This window comes from Microtus pennsylvanicus, chromosome 3 (genome assembly GCF_037038515.1).
Source record: "Microtus pennsylvanicus isolate mMicPen1 chromosome 3, mMicPen1.hap1, whole genome shotgun sequence".
Classification (NCBI taxonomy): domain Eukaryota; kingdom Metazoa; phylum Chordata; class Mammalia; order Rodentia; family Cricetidae; genus Microtus; species Microtus pennsylvanicus.
In genome coordinates, this window is record NC_134581.1 from 117,717,525 (window position 1) to 117,742,658 (window position 25,134).

Genomic DNA, 25,134 nt, shown 5'->3' on the forward strand with positions numbered 1-25,134 from the left:
AGTAAGTTGAGCATCCAAACTGCCTAGGCTCCCACAAAGCCAGTGCGTGCAGTAGGATCAGAAACCCATTGCCATTGTTCTTGAGTTCTCAGTAGTCCTCATTGTCCGCTATGTTCAGAGAGTCCGGTTTTATCCCAGGCTTTTCCAGACCCAGGCCAGCTGGCCTTGGTGAGTTCCCAATAGAACATCCCCATTGTCTCAGTGTGTGGGTGCACCCCTCGCGGTCCTGAGTTCCATGCTCGTGCTCTCTCTCCTTCTGCTCCTGATTTGGACCTTGAGATTTCAGTCCTGTGCTCCAATTTGGGTCTCTGTCTCTGTCTCCTTTCATCGCTTGCTGAAGGTTAATATTCAGGAGGATGCCTATATGTTTTTCTTTGGGTTCTCCTTATTTAGCTTCTCTAGGATCACTAATTATAAGCTCAATGTCCTTGGTTTATGGCTAGAAACCAAATATGAGTGAGTACATCCCATGTTCCTCTTTTTGGGTCTGGCTTACCTCACTCAGGATAGTGTTTTCTATTTCCATCCATTTGTATGCAAAATTCAAGAAGACCTTGTTTTTTATTGCTGAGTAGTACTCTAATATGTATAAATTCCATACTTTCTTCATCCATTCTTCCATTGAAGGGCATCTAGGTTGTTTCCAGGTTCTGGCTATCACAAACAATGCTGCTATGAACATTGTAGAGCATATACTTTTGTTGTATGATAAGGACTCTCTTGGGTATATTCCCAAGAGTGGTATTGCTGGGTCCAGGGGTAAGTTGATCCCGAATTTCCTGAGAAACCGCCATACTGCCTTCCAAAGTGGTTGCACAAGTTTGCATTCTCACCAGCAATGGATGAGTGTACCCCTTTCTCCACAACCTCTCCAACAAAGGCTATCCTTGGTGTTTTTGATTTTAGCCATTCTGACCGGTGTAAGATGGTATCTTAAAGTTGTCTTGATTTGCATTTCACTGATCGCTAAGGAAGATGAGCATGACCTTAAGTGTCTTTTGGCCATTTGAAGTTCTTCTGTTGAGAATTCTCTGTTCAGCTCAATGCCCCATTTTATAATTGGGTTGATTAGCCTTTTACGGTCTAGTTTCTTGAGTTCTTTATATATTTTGGAGATCAGACCTTTGTCAGTTGCGGGGTTGGTGAAGATCTTCTCCCAGTTGGTGGGTTGCCTTTGTGTCTTAGCGACAGTGTCCTTTGCTTTACAGAAGCTTCTCAGTCTCAGGAGGTCCCATTTATTCAATGAGGTCTTTAATGTCTGTGCTGCTGGGGTTATACGTAAGAAGTGGTCTCCTGTGCCCATGTGTTGTAGAGTACTTCCCACTTTCTCTTCTATCAGGTTCACTGTGTTCAGACTGATATTGAGGTCTTTAATCCATTTGGACTTGAGTTTTGTGCACGGTGATAGATATGGATCTATTTTCATTCTTCTACAGGTTGACATCCAGTTTTGCCAGCACAATTTGTTGAAGATGCTCTCTTTTTTCCATTGTATACTTTTAGCTCCTTTATCGAAAATCAGGTGTTCATAGGTTTGTGGGTTAATGTCAGGGTCTTCTATTCGATTCCATTGGTCGACTTTTCTGTTTTTATGCCAATACCAAGCTGTTTTCAATACTGTAGCTCTGTAGTAGAGTTTGAAGTCAGGGATGGTAATGCCTCCAGACGCTCCTTTGTTGTATAAGATTGTTTTGGCTATCCTGGGTTTTTTGTTTTTCCATATAAAGTTGATTATTGTCTTCTCCAGATCTGTGAAGAATTTTGATGGGATTTTGATGGGGATTGCGTTGAATCTATAGATTGCTCTTGGTAGAATTGCCATTTTTACTATGTTGATCCTCCCAATCCAGGAGCAAGGAAGATCTTTCCATTTTCTGGTGTCCTCTTCAATTTCTTTCTTCAAAGACTTAAAGTTCTTGTCAAATAGATCTTTCACATCCTTGGTCAGAGTTACCCCAAGATATTTTATGCTATTTGTGGCTATCGTGAAAGGTGATGCTTCTCTAATTTCCCTCTCTGTTTCCTTATCCTTAGTGTATAGGAAGGCCACTGATTTTTTGGAGTTGATCTTGTATCCTGCCACATTACTAAAGGTGTTTATCAGCTGTAGGAGTTCTTTGGTAGAGTTTTTGGGGTCGCTTATGTATACTATCATATCATCTGCAAATAACGAGAGCTTAACTTCTTCTTTTCCAATACGAATCCCCTTGATCCCTTTATGTTGTCTTATTGCTATTGCTAGAACTTCAAGCACTATATTGAAGAGGTATGGAGAGAGTGGACAGCCTTGTCGTGTTCCTGATTTTAGTGGGATGGCTTTGAGTTTTTCTCCATTTAATTTAATGTTAGCTGACGGCTTGCTGTAAATAGCTTTTATTATATTTAGGTATGACCCTTGTATCCCTAATCTCTCCAAGACTTTTATCATAAAGGGATGTTGAATTTTGTCAAATGCTTTTTCAGCATCTAATGAAATGATCATATGGTTTTTTTCTTTCAGTTTATTTATATGGTGGATTACATTGATAGATTTGCATATGTTGAACCAGCCCTGCATCTCTGGGATGAAGCCTACTTGATCATAATGGATAATTTTTCTAATGTGTTCTTGGATTCGGTTTGCCAGTATTTTATTGAGAATTTTTGCATCGATATTCATGAGTTAGATCGGCCTGTAATTTTCTTTCTTGGTTGGGTCTTTGTGTGGTTTTGGTATCAGGGTAACTTGTAGCTTCATAAAAGGAATTTGGCAATGACTCTTTTGTTTCTATATTGTGAAATACATTAAGGAATATAGGTATTAGCTCTTCTTGGAAGTTCTGGTAGAATTCTGCATTGAAACCATCTGGTCCTGGGCTTTTTTTGGAAGGTAGATTTTTGATAACGGTTTCTAGCTCTTCGCGACTAACAGGTCTATTTAGATCGTTCACCTGGTCTTGGTTTAGCTTTGGTATGTGGTACTTATCTAAAAAAAAATGTCCATTTCTTTTGCATTTTCTAGTTTTGTGGCATACAGGCTTTTGTAGTAAGATCTAATGAGTCTCTGAATTTCCTCTGTGTCTGTGGTTATGTCCCCCTTTTCATTTCTGATCTTATTTATTTGCGTGTTCTCTCTCTGTTGTTTAATTAGTTTGGATAGGGGTTTGTTGATCTTGTTGATTTTCTCCAATAACCAACTTTTTGTTTCATTGGACTGTTTTCTGCGTTTCTATTTTGTTGATTTCTGCCCTCAGTTTGATTATTTCCAGTCTTCTACTCCTCCTGGGCGCATCTGCTTCTTTTTTTTCTAAAGCTTTCAGGTGTGCTGTTAAGTCTCCGATGTATGCTTTCTCTGTTTTCTTTAAGTGGGCACTTAGTGCTATGAACTTTCCTCTTAGCACTGCTTTCATAGTGTCCCATAGGTTTGAGTATGTTGTCCCTTTATTTTCATTAAATTCAAGGAAGACTTTAATTTCTTTCTTGATTTCTTCCTTGACCCAGGTGTGGTTCAGTAGTTGACTGTTCAGTTTCCATGAGTTTGTCGGCTTTCTGGAGGTAGGATTGTTGTTGAATTCTAACTTTAATCCGTGGTGATCTGATAAGACACAGGTGGACACTGATATTTTTTTGCATCTGTGGAGGTTTCCTTTGTTTCCGAGTATGTGGTCAATTTTCGAGAAGGTTCCATGGGCTGCAGAGAAGAAGGTATATTCTTTCCTATTTGGGTGGAATGTTCTATAGATGTCTGTTAAGTCCATTTGCTTCATTACCTCCAGTAGTTCTCTTACTTCTCTATTAGGTTTCTGTCTGATTGACCTGTCCATTGCTGAGAGAGGTGTATTGAAGTCTCCTACTACTAGTGTGTGTGGTTTGATGTCTGCCTTGAGTTTTAGTAATATTTCTTTTACATACGTGGGTGCTTTTATATTAGGGGCGTAAATATTCAGGATTGAGACTTCATCCTGACAAATTGTTCCTGTTATGAGTATAAAGTGTCCATCTCGATCTCTTCTGATTGATTTTAGTTTGAAGTCAGTTTTGTTAGAAATTAATATGGCCACACCTGCTTTTTTCTTAGGACCATTTGCTTGAAAGATCTTTTCCCAGCCTTTTACTCTGAATAGATGCCTGTCATTGTGGTTGAGATGTGTTTCTTGCAAACAGCAGAATGTTGGATCCTGTTTTCGTATCCAATCTCTTAGCCTGTGCCTTTTTATAGGTGAATTGAGACCATTAATATTAAGTGATATTAATGACCAGTGGTTGTTTACGCCAGATATTCTTATTGTTTTTGGAAGTAGAATTTGTGTGTCTCCCTTCTTTGAGTTGTGCTAGTGAAAGGTCGCTAGATGCCTGAGTTATTGTAAGCAGTGTTGGCAATGTTGGATTCCTTGGGTTGCGGTTTTCCTTCTATTGCTTTCTGTAGGGCTGGATTCGTGGCTACGTATTGTTTAAATTTGTTTTTATCCTGGAATGTCTTGATTTCTCCATTTATAGTGAATGAAAGCTTGGCTGGGTATAGTAGTCTGGGCTTGCATCCATGGTCTCTTAGCTTCTGCAGTACTTCTATCCAGGACCTTCTGGCTTTCATTGTTTCCATAGAGAAATCAGGTGTAAGTCTGATCGGTTTACCTTTATAAGTTACTTGGCCTTTTTCCTTTGCAGCTCTTAGTATTCTTTCTTTAACCTGTATATTTTGTGTTTTGATTATTATATGGCAAGGGGATGTTTTCCTTTGATCCAGTCTGTTTGGTGTTCTGTATGCTTCTTGAATATTCAAAGGAATATCTTTCTTTATGTTGGGAAAGTTTTCTTCCATAATTTTGTTCAAAATATTTTTCTGGGCCTTTGAGCTGTCACTCTTCTCCTTCTTCTATTCCTATTATTCTTAGGTTTGGTCTTTTTATTGTGTCCCATATTTCCTGAATGTTTTGTGATGAGAATTTGTTGGCTTTGCAGTTTTCTTTGATCAGAGCGTTTATTTTCTCTATGGTGTCCTCAGCATCTGAGATTCTTTCTTCTATTTCTTGTATTCTATTGATTATGCTTGTTTCTGTAGGCTCTGCTCGTTGACCTAGATTTTCCATATCCAGCTGGTCCTCAGTTTGTGTTTTCTTCCTTGCTTCCATTTCAGTTTTCAATTCTTGAACTGTTTCCATTACCTGTTTGATCGTTCTTTCTTGGTTTCCCAGGGTATTATGTACGTATTTACTCATTTCTTCAAATTTTTGGTTATACTTCTCATCCATTTCTATAAGGGCATTTTTCACATGTTGTTTAAGGGACTCTACAGCTTTCATAAAGTCAATTATTTCCACTTCTTCTGTGTTATGGTGTTGGAGACCTTCTGTTGTAAGATCGTTGGGTTCTGGTGTTTTCATGTTGTTTTTCAGATTATTGGGTGAATTCTTTCCTTGGCGCCTGCCCATCTCCTCCTATCGATGCTATCTAAGGGGTCTTTTAAAACTGGTTCAGGTTCCCCTGCTGGCCAGGGGCTCCTCTTACAAAATGCCCTTGCTCTGTTTCCTGGTTCCTGCCGGGGGCCAAGATCCCTCTCACCCCTCAGAAAGGTCTTCAGGAATAGGACCCGGCTCCTCCTTTGCCAGGGACCTCCCCAACCGAAGGCCTACCTCTTTGGTTTAATTGTAGTGGGGCGATCTGTTCTTGGTGTTGCGCACGGTCCCTGCAGCCTGCTTCTGCTGCTGGGAAGGTTCCCGCCACCAGCAGCCTGTGTCCTCTGCTGCCTCTCTGGTCCCAGTGGGTCCCCGCCGGCTGCGCTGGGCGTCCTCAGGCGCGTTCCGCTGCCCGGTGTTCCGGCCGCGTTCCGCCGCCCGGTGTTCCAGCCTATGTTTACAATATTCTGTCTGTATGTATGCCTGCAGGCCAGAAGAGGGCACCAGACCTCATTACAGATGGTTGTGAGCCACCATGTGGTTGCTGGAAATTGAACTCAGGACCTTTGAAGAGCAGGCGATGCTCTTAACCGCTGAGCCATCTCTCCAGCTCCAAATCATTTTTAAAAATTAAGTCATACTAAAGACCTTTACAGTAGTTGCAAACACTTGACTTAATGAGATTCAGCGGGGCGCCATGGAAAATGAAAATCATGAGTGACATTTTCACAGCGGGCTTTCCTGGCCGGTGAGCTGCAGTCACACGCCTTGTTTGTTTGCTGTCTTAGGCTAAGGAATCTTACCTACCTAAGCATCAATCATAACCAGCTCACTGAGATCCCGACAGAGCTTTGCTCCATTCAGAGTCTTTCTGAACTGCACCTCAACTACAATCAGCTCATGGGCATCCCTGAAGAGATTAAGCTCTTGCGGAATCTTCAGCAGCTTTTTCTGGCCAGGAACAACATTGAAGCTTTGCCAGAGGTAAAGAAAAAAGCTCCACTCATTTTTGTTGGAGAAGAACTCGTTTAACATGACGGGAAGCGGTTATAAGCTAAACCATATCATCGTTCTTTTTAGCCTGTGTTATAAATGATAAAGCACTTCAAAGTTCATTTAAAGAAAAAGTGTGAATCCTTATCTAATACATTTGAATTACGTGTATATGTACACATGCATATGAATGTATATTTTCTGTTTATATTTGTGTTATGTTCCTCTTAGGCTCTATTTTAATTCCTCTGAAGAGGTCTGGGGTATATGAAAAGAGCCGTTTGAGTAAAAGATGGACCTAGGACTTTTGAAATATAGTTGTAGCATAAAACTTTAACTGCCTTTGTGATAGTTGAAGACAAAAAATAGTCTCTTTGGATCTGAGTGTGTGTACGGATAAGCAGACAAATGGACACAAACAGTATGAGACAGCTTCGAGTTTACAGAGAAGAGAGTCCATCATATCCCTACCGTGCTGGCATCCTGACCTTATTCTTCTACGTTCTATTGTTTGTAAGATTTTCAGTCTAGAGTTTTTGTTTTGTTTTGCTTTTCTTTGAGACAGGGGTTCTCTGTGAAGCCCTAGCTATCCTAGAATTAGCTCTTGTAGACCAGGTTGGCCTCGAACTCACAGAGATCTGCCTGCCTGTCTCTGCCTCCATGAGTGCAGGGATTAAAGGCATGTGCTACCACGACCCAGCTACAATTTGTAGTTTTCCATCACAGAAGACCAATTTATGTCTTCTGGAACTTTACAAAATATATTCACATATTAAAAGTACTGACAGGTCCTGAAGTCAAGCTTCTTAACTTTGTAAAATTAGAATTTCCTGACGCAATATCTTGACATTTGCCTGGTCACAGTGGACAAATACAGTTTAAAATTTCAATGTCATTCATGTTCTCTCCTTAGTCATAAGGAATGCCAGTCTTTAGCTTTGTTCCTTCTGTGTAGTTTGGACTGTGTTTGCTTTTCTGTGTCTAGAACCTATTTCTTTTTGTTTTCCTCCTGAGGTTGTGTTACAGCCTTGTAAGTTCCCTCCCCTGTGTGTCCTTGAGGTTTGCCTCGTGTTGTCGTGTCCCACTACTCAGCTCATCGAGCATCAGAATAGTCCTTCACACCGGATGTAGTCATTTGCCCAGGGATCAACATAAGGCTTTTAAACTAGGTACCTGTGATAAGTTTGATGGATATATGGGAATAGATATAGTCTTTCTGTCTGCAAAACAGGAAGTGAAGATGCACATCTAGGGACTGGAGAGATGGCTCAGGGGTTCAGAGCGGTTGCTGTTCTTGCAGAGGACCAGGGTTCAATTCCCAGCACACGCATTGTAGTTCACAACTATCTATAACTCCAGTTACAGGGGACCTGATGTCTTCTTATGCTCTCTGTGGACACTGAATGCACATATGGTTTATATGCCTGCAAGCAAAACTCTCTCTCTCTCTCTCTCTCTCTCTCTCTCTCTCTCTCTCACACACACACACACACACACACACACACACATATATATATATATATATATATATATATATATACTTACATACACACATATATATCTAAAAGAATTTTCGTAACCTGGCATCTCCTCTGTCAGTCTTTTTTTGGTTATTTTCTGTTGTTTTAACTCTTTTCCTTCTATAGTTCTATCCCAGGCACAGTGTTCCCTTCATGGAAGAGTTTTTGTCCAAGTCTGTTTCCTGACCTGGCATTTACAAAGATGGAAATCTAAAGTACACTCAGTACTGCAGACCCATCATCTTCTCCCAGAGAATGCAACTTGTGCTAGCAAACAATAAAAGATGAAGACTAATGGATATGGCTACATACATACCATTTCCCTAGGGAGAAGCTGCCACCAAAATGATAGTGTGGCAGATACATTTTTACCATAGTTGATGTCATTTAATAAATTATACCCTCAATTTTCAATTTAAAACGTTGGTTTTAAAGCCCTAGTTTTCATGTGCTGGTTAACAGAAATACTAGAAAGAAGATGCAGCATGGCAACCATGTGGTCACTGCGGTGATGCACCATGGCAACCGTGTGGTCACTGCGGTGATGCACCATGGCAACTGTGTGGTCACTGTGGTGATGCACAGTGTGTTGACCACGTAGATATAATCATGGGTTTTATTTCTTTTATGAAGAAAGGTCATCAAAGCACTAATAAAAAGCTAGATTTACTGTAAGTTCTGGTGAAATTATCATTGCAGAGACTATTTCAGGATTATAGCTGCTTTCTCCTTCACAGGCGTTCTACTTTAATAACAGAGTGTCTAAGAGTTCTCATTGACTATTAGGCTGTGTGAGTTTGGTAACTCAGTGAATCCACTTAACAATGCCATGCACGTATCATTTCTGTCTGAAGAAGTGGAGAAATTAAAAGACAGACAGACGCTTCGGAACTGGCTTATGACTACACTTAGTAAGAGTGAGAAGCAGGTTTAGAGCTGGAGACGGTAACTCAGAATATGCCGCTCTGGAGCGCCCAGGGGACAAGAGGTCACAGTTATTTCACAGTCCATTGGGATTTCCCTGGGGAAGTCTGTCTTGATGGAGGGACACCTCTATCAACCCTGAAGTAAAAGCTAACACTTACAGCTTTATATTCAAAACTCTCTTTTGTCTTCTGACACAGGGACTTTGTGGTCTTAAAAAACTAAGAATCCTGGACATAGCTGGAAACATTATTCAGATATTTCCAGCAGGTGTAAGTATAGTTAATTTTTACTCTAATTAAAAAATATTCTGTTTATACTGTTGGGAATAGGAAATGTAGCAGCCAGTAAAAAGTGTAGTAATTCGAGCCTTGACTTGTACAATGACTCAACTTTTATCTTTGCTCTAGAATTTCAAAACCCATTCTTTCTCATCCTTTCTCTTGTGTTCTGTGTCTGCTGAACTTGCATGAACTAAATGAATTATGATGATTATCAAAGTATTTAATCTATCAGTTAGCATTAGATTCCTTGGTTATTGCATACTGCTTTTGGTCACCTCTGATTTTTTGAAGAGACTACTTTCCTGGACAAAAGATTTTATTCCATATAATTAATCTAGAGGTGACCCTTTTGTTAATTGTTTTAAAGTCATCAGCTGTGAAAATGTACTTTTCTTTTAATTTGGAAGTGAGTTTTGACTTTATTTCAAACAATAGAGATAGTTCATTTTGGCAGTTTCTAACTTTGGGAAAGGAAATAGCTGTTTTTATATTGCATTTTTATATCCAAGTGAACATGCTGGAACATTTAGATAAATAATTACAAGTCATTAATTCAGAAAAATCCAGCAAATACCTGTGGATCCATTACTTTTTTCTTACTGATTTATTCAAAATGTAGTTTTCAGACATTTTAATCTAGGAAAAACAGTGTTTTATGTTGAAAAGGAAAAATATATGAAAGGAGTTAAAATATGCCTTAGAAAACTATGTGCAATACTCTGATTGTGGTAAAATATATATTATAAAGGCTTATCTTTTAAGTATTAATTAATTACTTAATTAGCTAATTATTTTCCAGCTTGATCACAGTTTTCTATCAATCCCTCCCCTCCTTCCAGTCTCTCCCCACAACCTCCTCTGTCTCCACCATCCACTCCTCCTTCTTTCTCTTCAGAAAAGGGCAGAAAGCCTTATCTTCTAATAGGGCAGTCTTGACACAGTACTTTGATATGGTCCATCACCACCACCTACCTCTAGAACTTATTTAGTTACCTTACCAACTGAAATGATGTCTTTAGACAAATTCCCAATCAGATAATTTCTTATCTCTTATTGACATCTACCACAGCATTTTAAAATGAGGCATTTCTCCTTCTTTCTACTTTCTGTCTCTATGAATTTGATTGCTTCGTGTAGTCCACAGAGATAGAATTAGCTCACACTTGTCCTTTTGTAACTGGCTTATTTTGCACAATGTCACTCAAGTTTGTCCCTTCTATAAAGAGTTGGTTTTTCCTTGTTCATTCCAGGCTGAATCATAGCCTCTCAGACCACATGTGTGCATGCAGTTCGTTTCTCCGTTTCTCCGTGGATGAACACATGAGCATGTTTCTGTCTCTTGCTTGCTGTGAGCAGGACTGCTGCCACTATTGTAGAAGATTTGTTCACTAAGTTTTAGTTTTTACCTTCAGTTTCTCTGAATGCATACTCAGAAATGGAATCACTGAATTAGATCATCCTTTCCTATGTTATCTTGTTGCCGTGACACAGCATCTTACGGAAGGAAGGGATTGTTGGTTCACAGGCCAAGGGTATAGTCCATCATGGTGGCTAAGTCATGGCATCAGGAGGGCGAAGTGTCTGATTTTATGTGTCCGTAATTGAATTCTCGTGCTCATTCTTTTATGCATTCTGGGACCCAGCCCATGGAATGGGGCTGCCCGTCTTCAGAGTGGCACTTTCCGCCTCTCTCGACTAAGTAACCCCTCCCAACATGTCCACAAAGTAGCCTTGTCTAAGTGACCCTACACAGACATCTAAAGCTTGCCTTCTGGATGATTCTACAGCCTAATAAATTAGCAATAAATATTAACCACCATAGCTCACATTGTATTTTTTAAAGATTTACTGTGTTGTTAAAAATTTATGGTTTCAAATTATAGGAAAGAATAAATGTTTTCAGCAAAGACTCCATAATTTTATTCATATTGTGGGTATTGATTTAACTCTGTGCACAGTGTGGTACAACCCTAACTCCCAAAACCCCTTCCAATGTCACTTCTACTACTATAACATAGACTATGTAAAGGAATAACCCTTTCAAGTCTGTGTTGATGCTAGAATGTGAACTTTCCCATCAGACATACCTTGAATTTCAACTTAATATATTTACTAAGTGAACAAACCTATAATGTTCTTCAACAGCACTCAACATCCACCTTGGTATTGCTGTTAATTCACAGTTTCTTCTAAAAAGAGATTCTGTATCTGCTGTTGTGTTTAAACACCGTTGCTTCCAATGATTTTAGCATGCCTTTGACATGCTAGATCCAGCTTCAGACATTCCCATTAGCCTCTGAAATAAGATAATATACAAACCCATCTGATCTTTGTTCCCAATTATTTGCTTCAGAATTTTCAAAGACAGTAATAATTTTCTACAAATTATTGGTGTGTGATTGGTTTTCCACGATTGAGAGATGGGGCAAACTGATGGAACACATGACAAACGCAGAGATAAATTGCTGGCTGGAGTACGGTCCTAAGTGTCATAGAGTTCAGTTTCAAAGTAAGGCACGTGAACATTACCCACAATGAAGACTGAGCAGTGTAAGGATGAAGGATATAGACCTTGTTTGGAGTCATTATACATTAGCGTAATCCCCAAATTCTTATTTACAAAACTATGATTTCAGACAAGTTTCTGGAGTTGATGTTTAAAACCACTAATCTCATGAGCGTACGAAGCTGGTAAATGTTTATCAACTGTTTTATAGGGAGTGTCAAAAGACTAGAAATTACTTTGACAATGAATTATATGTGAAATACGTGGTAATATTGAAATGATTGGCAATGCGAGTCACCTCAATTATAGTGATCATTCACAATCTCCAGGTAGTAATAGGAAGCGGTTTCTAAAGGGTGTGTTTTACAACAGGATTTTACTATAAGATGTTGAAAAGTATGAACAATGGAAGAGAAAAGTGAGAATTGTATACATGTTATTTTTAAGCACACCGTGAACTCCCACAACACTGTAACTGCATCCTGTAGAATAGACTCGGTTTATTTTACTGCTGTTCTTTTAGAGATGGTCTTTATTTGAGCTTTATGCTGTTTCATGTTCTAAAATTTGGGGCACAACTTAGAATATACTTAGTTTTCAGTAGGGTGTGATCTTTATTGAGGTAGCTTTTAAATCCTGGAAGCTGACTTTGTTAGATTTATCTATTTGTGTATGTGAGTGTTTGACCTGCTTGTCTGTCTGTGTGGCCTGTGTGCATACCTGGTGCCTGCGGAGGACAGAAGAGGGCATCAGGTCTCCTGGAACTGGAGATATGAACATCTGTGAGCAACCGTGTGGGTGCTGGGAATCGATCCTGTGTCCTCTAACAACAAGTGCTTTTATCTGTCTTTTAGTTCCTCACACCCCAAAGCTTTTATTCTAAATCAAGAATTATATAAATAAGAATGTTAACTGAAAACCTTATGACAAGTGTGTGTCGTCATAATCTGCTTAGCATTTTTCCGGTTATAGAAGTAATTCAGGACCGAGGAGGTTGTACACTTGGTAGAGTACTCATCTAGCAGGCTCGAAGCCTCGGTTTGATCCCCAGCACTTCCAAGCTTGTGTAGTGGCACATACCTATCATGCTAGTGGGGCAAGGACAATCAAACATTTGAGATCATCCTTGGCTGCATAGCAAGCTTAGGCCAGCCTAGAACGCAAGAGATATTGTCAAACAAACACAAAACAAGAAGTAAAACATAATGGAAGCATTTCTCATATAAAAGGTATATCCGTATCTGTATGAAAACAGAGGCTGTGCATTTGAAAGAGAGCAACAAGGGAATAAGGGAGACTTTGGAGGAAGGACAGGAGAAGGGGAAAATGTTGTAATCATATTATAATCTCAAAAATAGAAATAATTTAAAAAAGGTATATAAGATTGTAAATTACAAAGTATAAGGTGCCTTTAATTTTATCTTCCAGAGACAATATGTTGTTTTCTTTCAGTATCTAATTTTGACATATTCACTTATGAATAAAATTGAAATTATACTTTATGAAAGGATGTATCTTTTTACTTAATATTGAATGTGTTATTTTGAATATGTCCCTTCAAATACTATATTTAAGATATTTGATTTTAATCATTGGGTCTTTTTTTTATATACTTTCATTTATTGGAATAGATCGGAATGAGTAAGCCTCTGGTTAAAGATTATCTGAAACTGGGTGTCTTTTATGCTAATCTTTCTTTGAGGGAGTGAGACTCCAAAATGTGACCCGTGATGCACAATGGACAACCTGTGGAACACTGGCAATCACAGTAATGGTTGGTATAGTGGTTCCCTGTGCACGCCATGGCGTGAACTAAAGGTCACATGTTGCTGCTGTTTCCTCTTAGAAGGGCACAGTCCTTGGACTTTTATCCACTCTGATTCAATGTGACTTCATCCTAGCTCACTGTATCTTCACAACTCTGAGACACACTTTTTGAGGTGGGTGCTACTTCTCAACCCAGGATACTTTTATAGAGTGTAAAACTTAGTATTGTTCTGTAACAGATCTAACTGTCCTGTGTGAAGAGAGTTCAGTCCAGCTAAACTTTGTTGAATGTCTTCTCTGGCCACTTCCTCCCAAGTGTTGCTCTTGATTATTAAAGAAATTCCTACCATCAGAAGGTTCCCAGGCCCATATTAGACAAGTCTGATGTTGCTGGTCTCTGAGAGCTTCTGTACTTGTGTGTGTTCATCTCTGCACACATACAGCAGAATACACTGTTGAAGGAGTTGCCGGCCACTTCCTGCCACCCAGCTCCCGGCCGCCTGGCTAGCTTATGCTCTGAAATAACAACACACAAACTGTATTTATATAAACATTGCTTGGCCGATTTCTATTAATGTGTGTAGCACCACGAGGTGTGCTTACCAGGAAGATTCTAGCCTACGTCCATTAAGGGTCGGAGCTTTATCACGTCTGCCCCAGAGAGGAGAGGAAATGGCGTCTGTCTGAGGCATCTTACCTCACTTCCTCTTCCTTCCAGCATTCTGTTCTGTTTACTCCACCCACCTATGTTCTAACCTTTCAGGGCCAAGCAGTTTATTAATTAACCAATGACCTTCCTCCACCAATACATAACCACAAATAGTCCAAGTATTATTTTTCTCATGTCAGTGCTAGAGCCTACAGCATTTCCCTCCCTCCCTCCCTCCCTCCTTCCCTCCCTCCCTCCCTCCCTCCCTCCCTCCCTCCCTTCCTTCCTCCCCGTCCCCTGCCCACATACAATAAAACATGTGCCTGAAAACCTTAGGAAAGCACTAACTCTGAAAATTGTTAACTCTGACACAAACTGCTTCTGGAAGCTCCAGATCTGGCTGAGCACTAAGTCAAGACTTAGAAACTGAAAACAAGCCGCAGCTGCAGCTGTGGGAAAGTGTGTTAGCTCTGACTCTGTCTTCTTAAACACGTTCCTTTTTTGTTTTTTCTAAATTGATTTTTATCTAGCTCTACATTTTTCTCTGCTCCCCTCCCTGCCTCTTCCCTCCCATTCAACCCTCTCCCAAGGACCCCATGCTCCCAATTTACTCAGGAGATCTTGCCTTTTTCTATTTTCCATGTAGATTAGATCCATGCATGTCTCTCTTGGAGTCCTCATTGTTGTCTAGGTTCTCTGGGATTGCGATTTGTACCTTTAGTCACTTTATACTTTTGTGCTTATACAAAGTCAAGAAATCCGACTTCTTAACTAATGCATTTGTGTATGTATGTGTACACATGTGCGTTTATACATCTGTGCATGCGTGTGTGTGGAGGCCAGAGCTTGAAGTCAGATGTCTTCGTCTATGATTCCAACCTTATGTGTTGAGTCAAGGTATGTCATCTGCATCAGGAACTCACACAAGTTTGGCTAGTCTAGCCAGCCAGCATGCTCTGAGGAGCCCCTGTCTCTGCCTTCTCCATGCTGGCATTACAGGGAGGCATAGAGGTGGTGCTGGGGATCCTTCTCACCCTTGTTTTACAAGCTGTTTACCTGCTGAGCCATCTGCAACACCGCATCCCCATTTTATTTTTGAATAACTCTTATCATTTCAAAATGAGCTCATGTGCCTTCAATAGAGCAATTTAGTTTATATGACCAGTTATAAAGACATATGTACACGCATTTATTCTTAGGAAGACCATTTAGTTTTAGTTTATAAGTCTATAAGGAACTGTGAACTGAAGTGCTCAGAGAATGGCTGTTATATTACAAATATTTCCATGTCTTTGATCGAACATCTCATAAAGTAGTCTAGAAAGTATAACTGAAGCTGGGCGGTAGTGGCACACGCCTTTAATCCCAGCACTTGGGAGGCAGAGGCAGGCGGATCTCTGTGAGTTTGAGGCCACCCTGGTCTACAAGAGCTAGTTCCAGGACAGGAACCAAAAACTATGGAGAAACCCTGCCTTGAAAAATCCAAAAAAAAAGAAAGAAAGAAAGTATAACTGAGTTATGGGAAAGAAACTCATTCAGAGAATGAAATTGAAGTGTTTACTTCATATCCAAACTCCTATCTGAAGCTTAAAAACTTTTTTAAAGTATAAAAAATAGCCATGGTAAATAAAAATCTACACACAAGGATATATTCATAGAGCTGTGATCAAGAACAGTCAGATATGTCCATAAGGTGGTAGCTTGCCTGAGCCTCCAGTTTGTCCTGGGCTGTGAGGGGCTCCCGTCATGTACCTTGTCCCTTAGCTGTTCTGCCTCTGCAACAGCGACTCTAGGGATATATTTGGTATTTGGCCTCCATGCTGAGAGTATTTGCTTATTTATTTTTGCCTTTTGAATACTAAAGAAAGCTGTATCCTGTCCTTGAATCTCTTTAAGCGCATTTCCAAAATTTGACTTTGATTTGAAAGTGATTGTGTTTTTCTCGAGTTGCCAACGCTATCTCCCACGGCCGGATTTATTAGGAGATATACATTTAAAATCTGTGACCTTTAAAGAAGCGGGACATGAGCCAGCGCTTTACTGACGCAAAGCCCTCGTGGGATCAGGCTTTATGCGAGTGATGTAAGCTTAGCTAAGTGATGTAGGACTCGTGAGTTCCAAAGCCTGACTGGACACTTTTCCTGTCACCGCTTTTACGAGCCTGAGCTCATGCCCCGCTGCTCCTCGTGTGGGGGTGGGTGTGGGGGCGGCGACGAGAAGTGCGCTCGGTTACTTGCTGTTGCTGCTTTTACTACTCTAGTTCTGAAGTTTCATGAGATAGCCTTTCTGAGATGAAAGCATTAGAGAAAATTCATAAAACCTCACTCCGGAGGCAGTGATCATTTTGTGAGAACTCAAGTTGAAACACGGAGTGCCCAATTAAGTTTGGTGCTGTGGCTGACTTTTCTCTGCTCGGCTGAACTTAATAGTCTGGATTCTGACCTTTTATATCTATGCGATTTTATTGGCATTAAAGACAGGCTGATACTGGATGCCGGTAAGATAGAAATCTCTGAAACGACCCTGCCTCGTGGGACCTGGTGGTTGACAAGCCATGTTTATCCATCAGTTAAACTCTTGAGAATTTGAGTTTTCTCACTAGGATGTAATGATCTGACTCAGAAGAGTAAAATGATGTCTCGCTTATCTCCTTGCCATAAAAGTGAAGTTTGGTGACTGAAATTCAGGGTCAGTATGCTTTGGAGACCAACCCTGATCATAAATAAAAAGCTTTTTAAAGAGAGGCTCTGGGACCCGGTGTAGTGAAATGAAAGGAACAGGCTCAGAACCTGCAAGAACAGGTGCTCAGCACATGGGAGATTTACTTGCCCCAGAGGAATAAGACAAAGACAGGAGACAGAGGATGCGGGAGAAGGGGAAGACAGCAAGGGAGGGGTATTTATCCTGGAGGGACAAAGGGCTGCCTCTGGATAGAGAGGAGGCAGAGGTGGCACGTAGGAAAATGTTGGTTTACAACGGCACAGTGGGCAGTTTACGATGGTACTGGGAAAACCCTGTGTTAGGATGAGGTGTTCAATTTTAACTGGGCATGTTAATTAGTTGAGTCAAAGGGGGCTTTTGATTGCTGTACTTTGGTAATCAGCCTCAGGAGAAGGGATTTATTGGCTAAAGGGAGCAGACCTTGCTGGCCAGCTCTAGGAATGTGTCGTCATGGTTGTGAACTAGGCGGAGAAAAGCAGGGAGAAGGGCAAGGCCTGCCAGAGCCGTGCTCACCATGCCCGAGCTGGCCAGCGTGCCTGCGTTTAGCTCACATGTAGAGCACTTTCCTCACATTTGTATGTCTCAGGGTGTGATCCCCAGGACAGCGTAAAATAAGGAAACAAAATCCCGCAAAGAAAGGCTCTGGTCAGATCCAGTAAGTGGCTCTCCCGAAACCTTATTACCCTTTCTTAGGTGGTGAACCCTTTCTACCCATCTGCCTGCACCTCCTCAAGAAAACTCAATGATTACAAGCATTTTTTGTCTTTTCAATGATGTATTTCCAACACCTAGAACTCAGTCCCTGGCACGCAGTAGACAATAAAACCTGGCTGGAGACAATTTTATTTGCACGAACACAGGGATGGGTACCATTGGTATCCTGGGCTGGAGGCCAGAGATACTGTCAAACATTTGTAGGATGTGGGACAGTCCTCCAAAATGTCATCTGACTAGACTGTTCATGTTGAGGTTAAGAAGTCCTGGTTGAAGGGATTTGTTATTTAATTTTCATTTCTGTTTTCCAAACTTTCATCCTAGAAATTAATAAATCTATTTATTACAAACTGTATAATTGTCAAATCGATTCCAGAGTGCAGAGGTATAATCAGTGATGATGCTAAATTTTCATGTCTCAGGCTCATGCTCACATATTCTGAGATATAGACATAAAGCTTAATTTTTCTGCTGTTCCTACCACTACACCAGTTTCCCCTGGGTTCATGTTTGCATGATATGCTGGTTTTCATTCCTTCCCATCTTTCTGAAGCCCTACAGGCATAGAGATTCACTTTAAAGCAGCCATTGTAAAAGGCTCTGTCTTCAAGCAGTAGCAAGCATTTAGTTCATCTTGATGTATTGCTGAATTAATCTGGGCTTAATCAGCATCTTATTCTGGATTTCTATTTCTTCTGTGCTCCTTTCCCACTTTTCTTTCTTTCCTTTTTAAAATACGGAGATTTTTATAATTCCATTTGGCCATTTTAATAATAAAGTTTTATAAAATTTTACTGTTATAACTGACTACACATTAAAAATTCCCTTGCTTTATGGGGATTATTAATTTACACTTCTGGGGAGTGTAAGGTCCGCAAGTTTGTTTTCCCACCCTTGTTTCAGAATGTTCTGTTGGGAATCCTAACTGCGTCTGTACCTCCCAGGCTTTCCGCCTTTGTTCTACACGAAGGTGGGATGCCTTCGGACTGAACCTTTTCATTGCAACTATTTCTCCCCATCTCTGGTCTTAGAGAGGAATCCTGTTTACCTCCAGCTCCAAACACCTCCATGTCTTTCCTTGGCAACGAGTTTACATTGTCTCAGCTTTAACGTCAATCCTAGATTTATTCTTGAGGAATAACCTTTACTGTGTGTAGGATCCAAATTAGCATGCTGGCTTGCACCATGTCAGCGTTTCACGTCTCTCTGGGGTTTCCTAGCTTTCACTGCAAGGCCCAGAGGCTGCTTGCCTGGTCCAGGCTCAAAGCACAGGCACGAAGATTCTCCTCAGGAGAAAAACACATCTGTTTTTCTTTTCCTGGCAACTTCTAAGATTTTTCTCATAGTTTTATTATTAATTTCAATTATGATGTTTCTATATGTTTATTTCATTTTGTTCTCCCTGCCTGGAATTTATTAGGCTGCTTAAACGCATGGATGAATTTTGTGCTGGTGAGATTTTATCAGCTTGATACAAAAATCAGTTGAGGAATTGCCTCCATCGTATTGATCCATTGGCAAGTCTGTGGGGGCCTTTTCTTGATTGATACAGGAGGCCCCAAACACTGTAGGCAGCGCCATTCCTGGACAGGTGGCTCTGGGCGGCATGGAGAGGGAGCCAGTAGGCAGCGTACCATCTCCAGGTCTTACGGCTCCTATTGTGGCTTCTCTCGATGACGGACTATAACCTGCCAGCCAAATGCGCCCTTTCCTACCCCAGTTCCTTTTGGTCATGGCATGTACCAAAACAATAGAAACCCAACTAGGAAATGATGTTTTTCATTATTCAGATAAGTTTGGAGTCCTCTTCCTTCTAGCATAGACTTTTCTCTTTTCTCTGACTATAATTTAATTTCATCTATTTTACAACTTTTCCTTGTCTCTACTTTGGATCTTAGCCCCCTTCTGTTTCATTCTTTTCCTCTTCGTGTTTTGTTCTATATTATCCTCATTTTTATAATTGTATAATTTACTTTTAGTTATATTTAAAATTTTTAAATGTTTATTTGTTCCCCCTCAACTTTATTCAGTAGGCAATTTCTTGTTGGTTCTTTTTCAAATCTACTGTGCTGCTATTTACATTTTAAATGGGCTTTACTTGTTAAACATGGCAATTGCAGACTTTAACGTCTAAGCCTAATAAATGCAATAATGGAGGAGAATATTTGGGGTACATATTGGTTACACTTGGCTTCTCTGTTGTTAGTACAGGTTCATTCACCCCTGTTAGTCATGGCTAGCTACAAAAGTGATATTCAACTCAGCATACCATTTCTTATAAGGTTCATTAGCTTTGATTATTTACTGAAAATTATGCTTGAATAATTATTTTTGAACATGCCTAGAAGTCTCAGATGAGGTAAAGTTTTAGCTTTATTTCCATTTACTTTTCCTATGCAGAGCTATGTGGCATCTTATTAATTCAAATGGAATGTTAGTTGTAAGTTTCATTGCCTCAGGATTACCAAAAAACTTTATGTTTGTGAGGCTGGATGATTTCTTTATTATTAGATTAAAAATAAGCATACTGAATAAGTTTTCTTTTGTCAAATCGACATAAGCTAGAGTTAACTAGGTAGTTAACTAGATACAGTTAGTAAAAGTCATCTCCAGACAATTACTGAAGTTTTTTAAACTTACCTTGTTAAATCCATTTTAATTTAATAAGCAAGCATAGCTCTTGATGTCAATGCCATTAGAGTCGTTCACAGACATATTAGTCATGTTTATGAAACATTGCTTGGTCTGATAATGTAATTTATCAACAACCCGGCTGTGGTATTTAAGTTTTCTTCATAAAATCAGAGAATGAAGGAATGGGGAGAAATTAAAGTGAGAATGAATTGGTGTGTAGTTTCTAGCAGAAGAATCACAGGTTAAAATTCTCTGTTGCTTTCTCTGTGAATTCCCACCTGTTTGCAAACATTGTTGGCTTTGCCATCTTCTAGAATGAAAGATTTTTTTGCTTCTCATCCCCCTTTATCATTCCATGAATTCATGATATTTCTGTGATAGAACAAAACAGTGTTGAAATACAGTGGATGGAGGAGTAAATGTGTTGAAAAGAGCTCAGGACTAGAGACCTATGTTATTTCTGTCTGCAAGCTGAAACACGGCCCCTCCTTTCCCCAGATCTCCAGGTTGAACCCCAGCTTCTCCCTCTGAGTTTTGATTATTCATGCATCATTATGACGATGCCCCAGAAGATGCAGTCGCTTAAGTCAGCACGTGTGGACGATTTTACATGAGGTCTGCTGATTGCAGAGTTGAAAGGAGTCAGCTGTGTGTTCTGTTGCTCATGAGCTGGAATCAAGTCATCTGGGACTGCAGCCTGGGGCTGGAAAATCTGTTTCCAAGATGGTGCCTTCAAAAGGCTTTTGGCACAAAACCTAGGTTTGTTACTATGTGTACTGCCTAAGTGTCCTCGATTCATGGCAGCTAGCTTCCTTCAGAGTAGGTGATCTAAGAATGAGAAGACGAGGAGGAATTGCAATGGTTTAATCTCTGAAGTTGTACACATTGCTGGTGCTATATTGTATTCATTAGAAGCAAGTCGTGGTGCCCAGCATGTCATCAAGGGAGAACAATTAGACCCTCTTAGATTAGAATCCATTAAAGTAGGAACGAAAAGAATTGATATATCGTATACATTCTCCACCATGCACTGACAGCACAGAGTGTGTTCCGTCATGCTGTGTGAGCTTTCTAGACTGACAGAGCAACTTCAAAAAAGGCATGGGAAGTAAGGAAAAGGGTAACAGTATGAATTGGGGGATGTGTGAAGTTTAGAAGCCGGAGTTTGGGGTAAGGTAAGAGCATCCACAGCCTGCAGATGTTTTGTGCTGATGTTCTTAGTAATCGGAGAGACCAAAGAGTTTCATATTGGAGGGTGATATCGGAAAAATAATGAAGGGAAAAAGAGGAAAAGAGAAAAATTAAATGATATTTTAAAGATCTTTGTGTAAAAAGCAGGAGGACAAGAAAAGGAAAGAAAGGAAAATACCCCTGAGGACCACCCTTGAAACCAGTCAATTGGCTGCCAAATTATGAATGCAGTGAATTCATTAGGAAGTGGGAAAAGGAAGCATTTTCAAACTCTCAGTAGTATAATATGGGAATATGATTATTATGAGGCCTTTTTAAATAGGGGCTCAAGTGTGGAATAGAATGAGTTAAGATTACAGACTGAGTAATTCATGACTAAACAGCCAGAGAAAAACAATTGCTAGGTTTTTAACATGAACTATTCAGAAAAAATAGTTTGTAGGGATAAAGTATATCACTAAAAAGTCATTACTGATCAAGTTATGTACAGAAGAAGCCTTTAAAAAGTAGAATATGAATGTTCAATACCAAAGAAGACAGCTCTGAAATGGTATTTCTCTCCCTCTCTTACTACTGAAGTCCCTCTTCTAGAATAAACACATAGAGACATTTCATCAAGCCAGTGAGTGGAGCCTCATGTAAAATTAGCTGGGGTAATCACGAAGGGAAATTAAAATATGCAGATAGTGTGTGAAAGGCCGAATACAGACATTAACGAGAGTTTGTGGAGGCCCTGAGTGGGAGTCTTGCTTTACTCTCCAGTTTTTTTTTCATGTGCTTATTTTTTTTAATTTTGAAAATACTTATTTTTCTGTATCTTTTAAATTGTTCAACATAAAAGATCTTCCTAAGTCATCTATATACACATATAGCATGGGTCTTCACTCATAATTACTACAATCCTCAAATTCTTATTTTTTTTTTTACTTTTTTTTTTAATTTATAAAATGATCCAGTTTTAACTTAGAGGTAGAGAATGCTGACGGCTTTTCAGAAAGTACAAAGCAATCGAACAGCCCTCTAGCCCCCAAAACCAAAACCAAAAGCAAACAAAACAAAACAATGAAAGTTGAAGTTTACGGGGAAGTTTTTGTTGTTGTTTTGTTTTTCGAGTCGGGATCTCTCTGTAGCTTTGGAGCCTGTCCTGGAACTAGCTCTTGTAGACCAGGCTGGCCACAAACTCACAGAGATCCGCATGCTTCTGCCTCCCGGGTGCTGGGATTAAAGGCGTGCGCCACTGTCACCTGGCTACAGGAGAAGTTCTACTTATTTATTTTCTCATACCAGCAGGCCAAATTTTGGTCTACTTTCCAACATGAAAATGAAGAAGGGAGTCTTTCTTTAGGTTATAAAAATTATACATTTAAAAATTCGGAAAATGTAACATTGTATGAGGAACGATGGGGCTGCTGCCACCACCCAGAGTTAATGATGCTTGCCTATCATGTGTGTGGCCCCGAGTTCAGTCCCCAGTTAACACAAACACCAAACAACTAGAAAACCACACTGTCACAATTGACATTTTAACATATTTATGCTTTAATATTTATGAGATACCTTTAAAATAGACCCTTTAAAAATAACTTTGCATATTGCTCCCCTTATTGAATATTTTAGCATGATTTTCTTGTGATCTTTTGTGAGCATCATTAATTTGATTAGCTTGAATTTTGAATGAATTCTAAAGAGTATTGATATATACCATAACTATCTACTACCTTTTAGTATAATACACTGTAAAATGGATAATACATGCTGAAATTTTTAATAGTTACAGTGTTTGCTCACTGCTTTCTATGCTTATTTATTCGATCACAGAAATTGTTCTGAGCACTTTACATAGATTATATTACCTAGTAACCACGCTTACCATACAAATAGCCTATTATTATTGCTCTTTTATTTATCCATTGAGAAACAGCACAAGGTCTCCTAGGTACTAAGTATGGAACTGGAATTTACACAAGGCAACCGACCCCCAAGTCTACCTTCTTTATTTCACACGTCTAACATTGTATGCCAAGCCATGCACTGGGAAAGAAGAAAAGTGATAAAGAAGCCTGCCAGGGTCTCTGCTCCCTCTGAGCTATAGTGTGGTAATGAAACAGATACCAGACAATTAGTGCCGTGGATTTATATCCTGAAACCAGTGTATTCACAGTGGATGACACCGGTCTGTCAGGTACAGTCTAGACAGGTTGGGTAAGGCTTCCTAGAAGTGGTGAGACAAGCTGAGATTTGTTCTGAGGAGGGGAAACACTAGCAAGGCCTTTGGGTGGGAGGACCGGGTATCTTCTGGCACTAAATGGAGCTCCATATCTTGTTATGCCCAGATGGGATGAAGCTGTGGGAAAGTCTTCAGGGTATCCTGGGTATTTTTATCTTTACTTCAAGGAGAACAGGACTCTCAAGGGTTTCAAATAAGAGGAGATGTAATAGATTTGTACTTCATAAAATTTCTTCCTTCTTCCTCAAACCTCTACCAACTGGTTATCAAATATTCAGATGCCAGAGACTTATAGGGCATCTCATTAAAACAACTACAGCGATATAACTCATGATGTGAGATTCCTGAGTTGAGATAGAAAGCAACATAAGATCAACACCAACAAGGCCCTATTTTCTCTCTGGAACGGGGGAGTTGATGCATACTAATGTAGTGGCATTTTATTTGTGTTTTAATAAATAAAGCTTGCTGGAGGACCAGAAAAGTAAAACAGCCACACAGACCAGCCTTACTGATCAGGCAGCAATGGCACACACCTTTAATGCTAGTAGCCATACTACTTTGCTATAGAAACCAGGCAGTAGTGGTGCCCAGCCTTAATCCCAGCATTAGAGAGGATTATAGAACTGGAGGAGACAGCTCTCAGTCTTTGGTTTCATTCTGAGATTCCTGGAGGCAGGATCGCCATTTTTGAATTGAGGTGGAGGTAAAAGCCAGTGTTTGGCTGCTTTGCTTTTCTGGTCTTCAGGTTGAGCCCAAATTTTTATCTCTGAGTTTTTATTAATTGTGCTTCAACCTAGTGGATGTTTGAGTGTACGGTTGGTTGTAAGATGCGGAGCTATAGTTATTTCTACAAGACAGTCCTAGGTGTGGATGAAATTACCCTGGGTGAAGATCAAGTGGAAAGAGGATGTGACTCTGAGGAGAACTAGGTCATAGTTGGGAAAAGAACCCTGAGTAATGAAAGTCAGTGTTGGCTGCTGCAAGCTTTCCAGAGACCACTAAGTGTACCTGGAAGGTGGTGGTGATGAATTTATGGACAATCTGCGAGCTCTGAGGAGCAGCCCTGCAAAGGACACCTGCTCAGTTGCGTGCAGGGACAGGCGAGGATGCAGCCTGGATGACCCAGGCTTAAGTTTTCGAGGCAGATGAAGTGAAAGAGAACAGGAGGATTTGGACACACAATGTAAGCGACCATACTATTGTTCATGTAGAAGATGCTCTTTTCAATCCGGGATGTACATTTTACTCATAAACATCTGTTCTCATTCCCAGTGTTGCTTTTGGATGAGCTCCCGGAAGATCTATTCTCTCACAGGAAGAACTTTCAGGCTTTTCCCTGACACTTAATTTTTTCAAAGATGTTTCCCTAATCTTTTTTTTTTTCACTGTGGCAGTAGATGCTCTAAACTTTGTTCTTTGCATTTTGACAGGAAAGAGAATGCACACATTCAGTTCTTACGATGCAAACTCTTTCAGCTGCTCTATCTCTTGAATAATTTTCCTTGGTTAAGGCCCATAGGAGAAGACACTCTTGTTCTTTGCCAGATTAATGAGAACTTGTTTGGTTTTTCCATTTGAGAACAAAAAGAGGTTTCCTCTTTCAAAGCATTAAGACCTTATTCCATATAT

The 25,134-nt window shown here is 40.0% G+C and overlaps 1 protein-coding gene across 1 annotated transcript in view; it reads left to right on the plus strand.

Moving 5' to 3' along the window:
• The window catches only part of Lrrc69 (leucine rich repeat containing 69), a 72,539-nt gene that overhangs the window by 18,036 nt on the left and 29,369 nt on the right, over positions 1–25,134 (plus strand). Inside the window, exons 4-5 of the mRNA XM_075968030.1 lie at positions 6,161–6,356; positions 9,010–9,081. Of these exons, the coding sequence (XP_075824145.1) occupies positions 6,161–6,356; positions 9,010–9,081 (268 nt within the window). The remainder of the gene's footprint in view (positions 1–6,160; positions 6,357–9,009; positions 9,082–25,134) is intronic.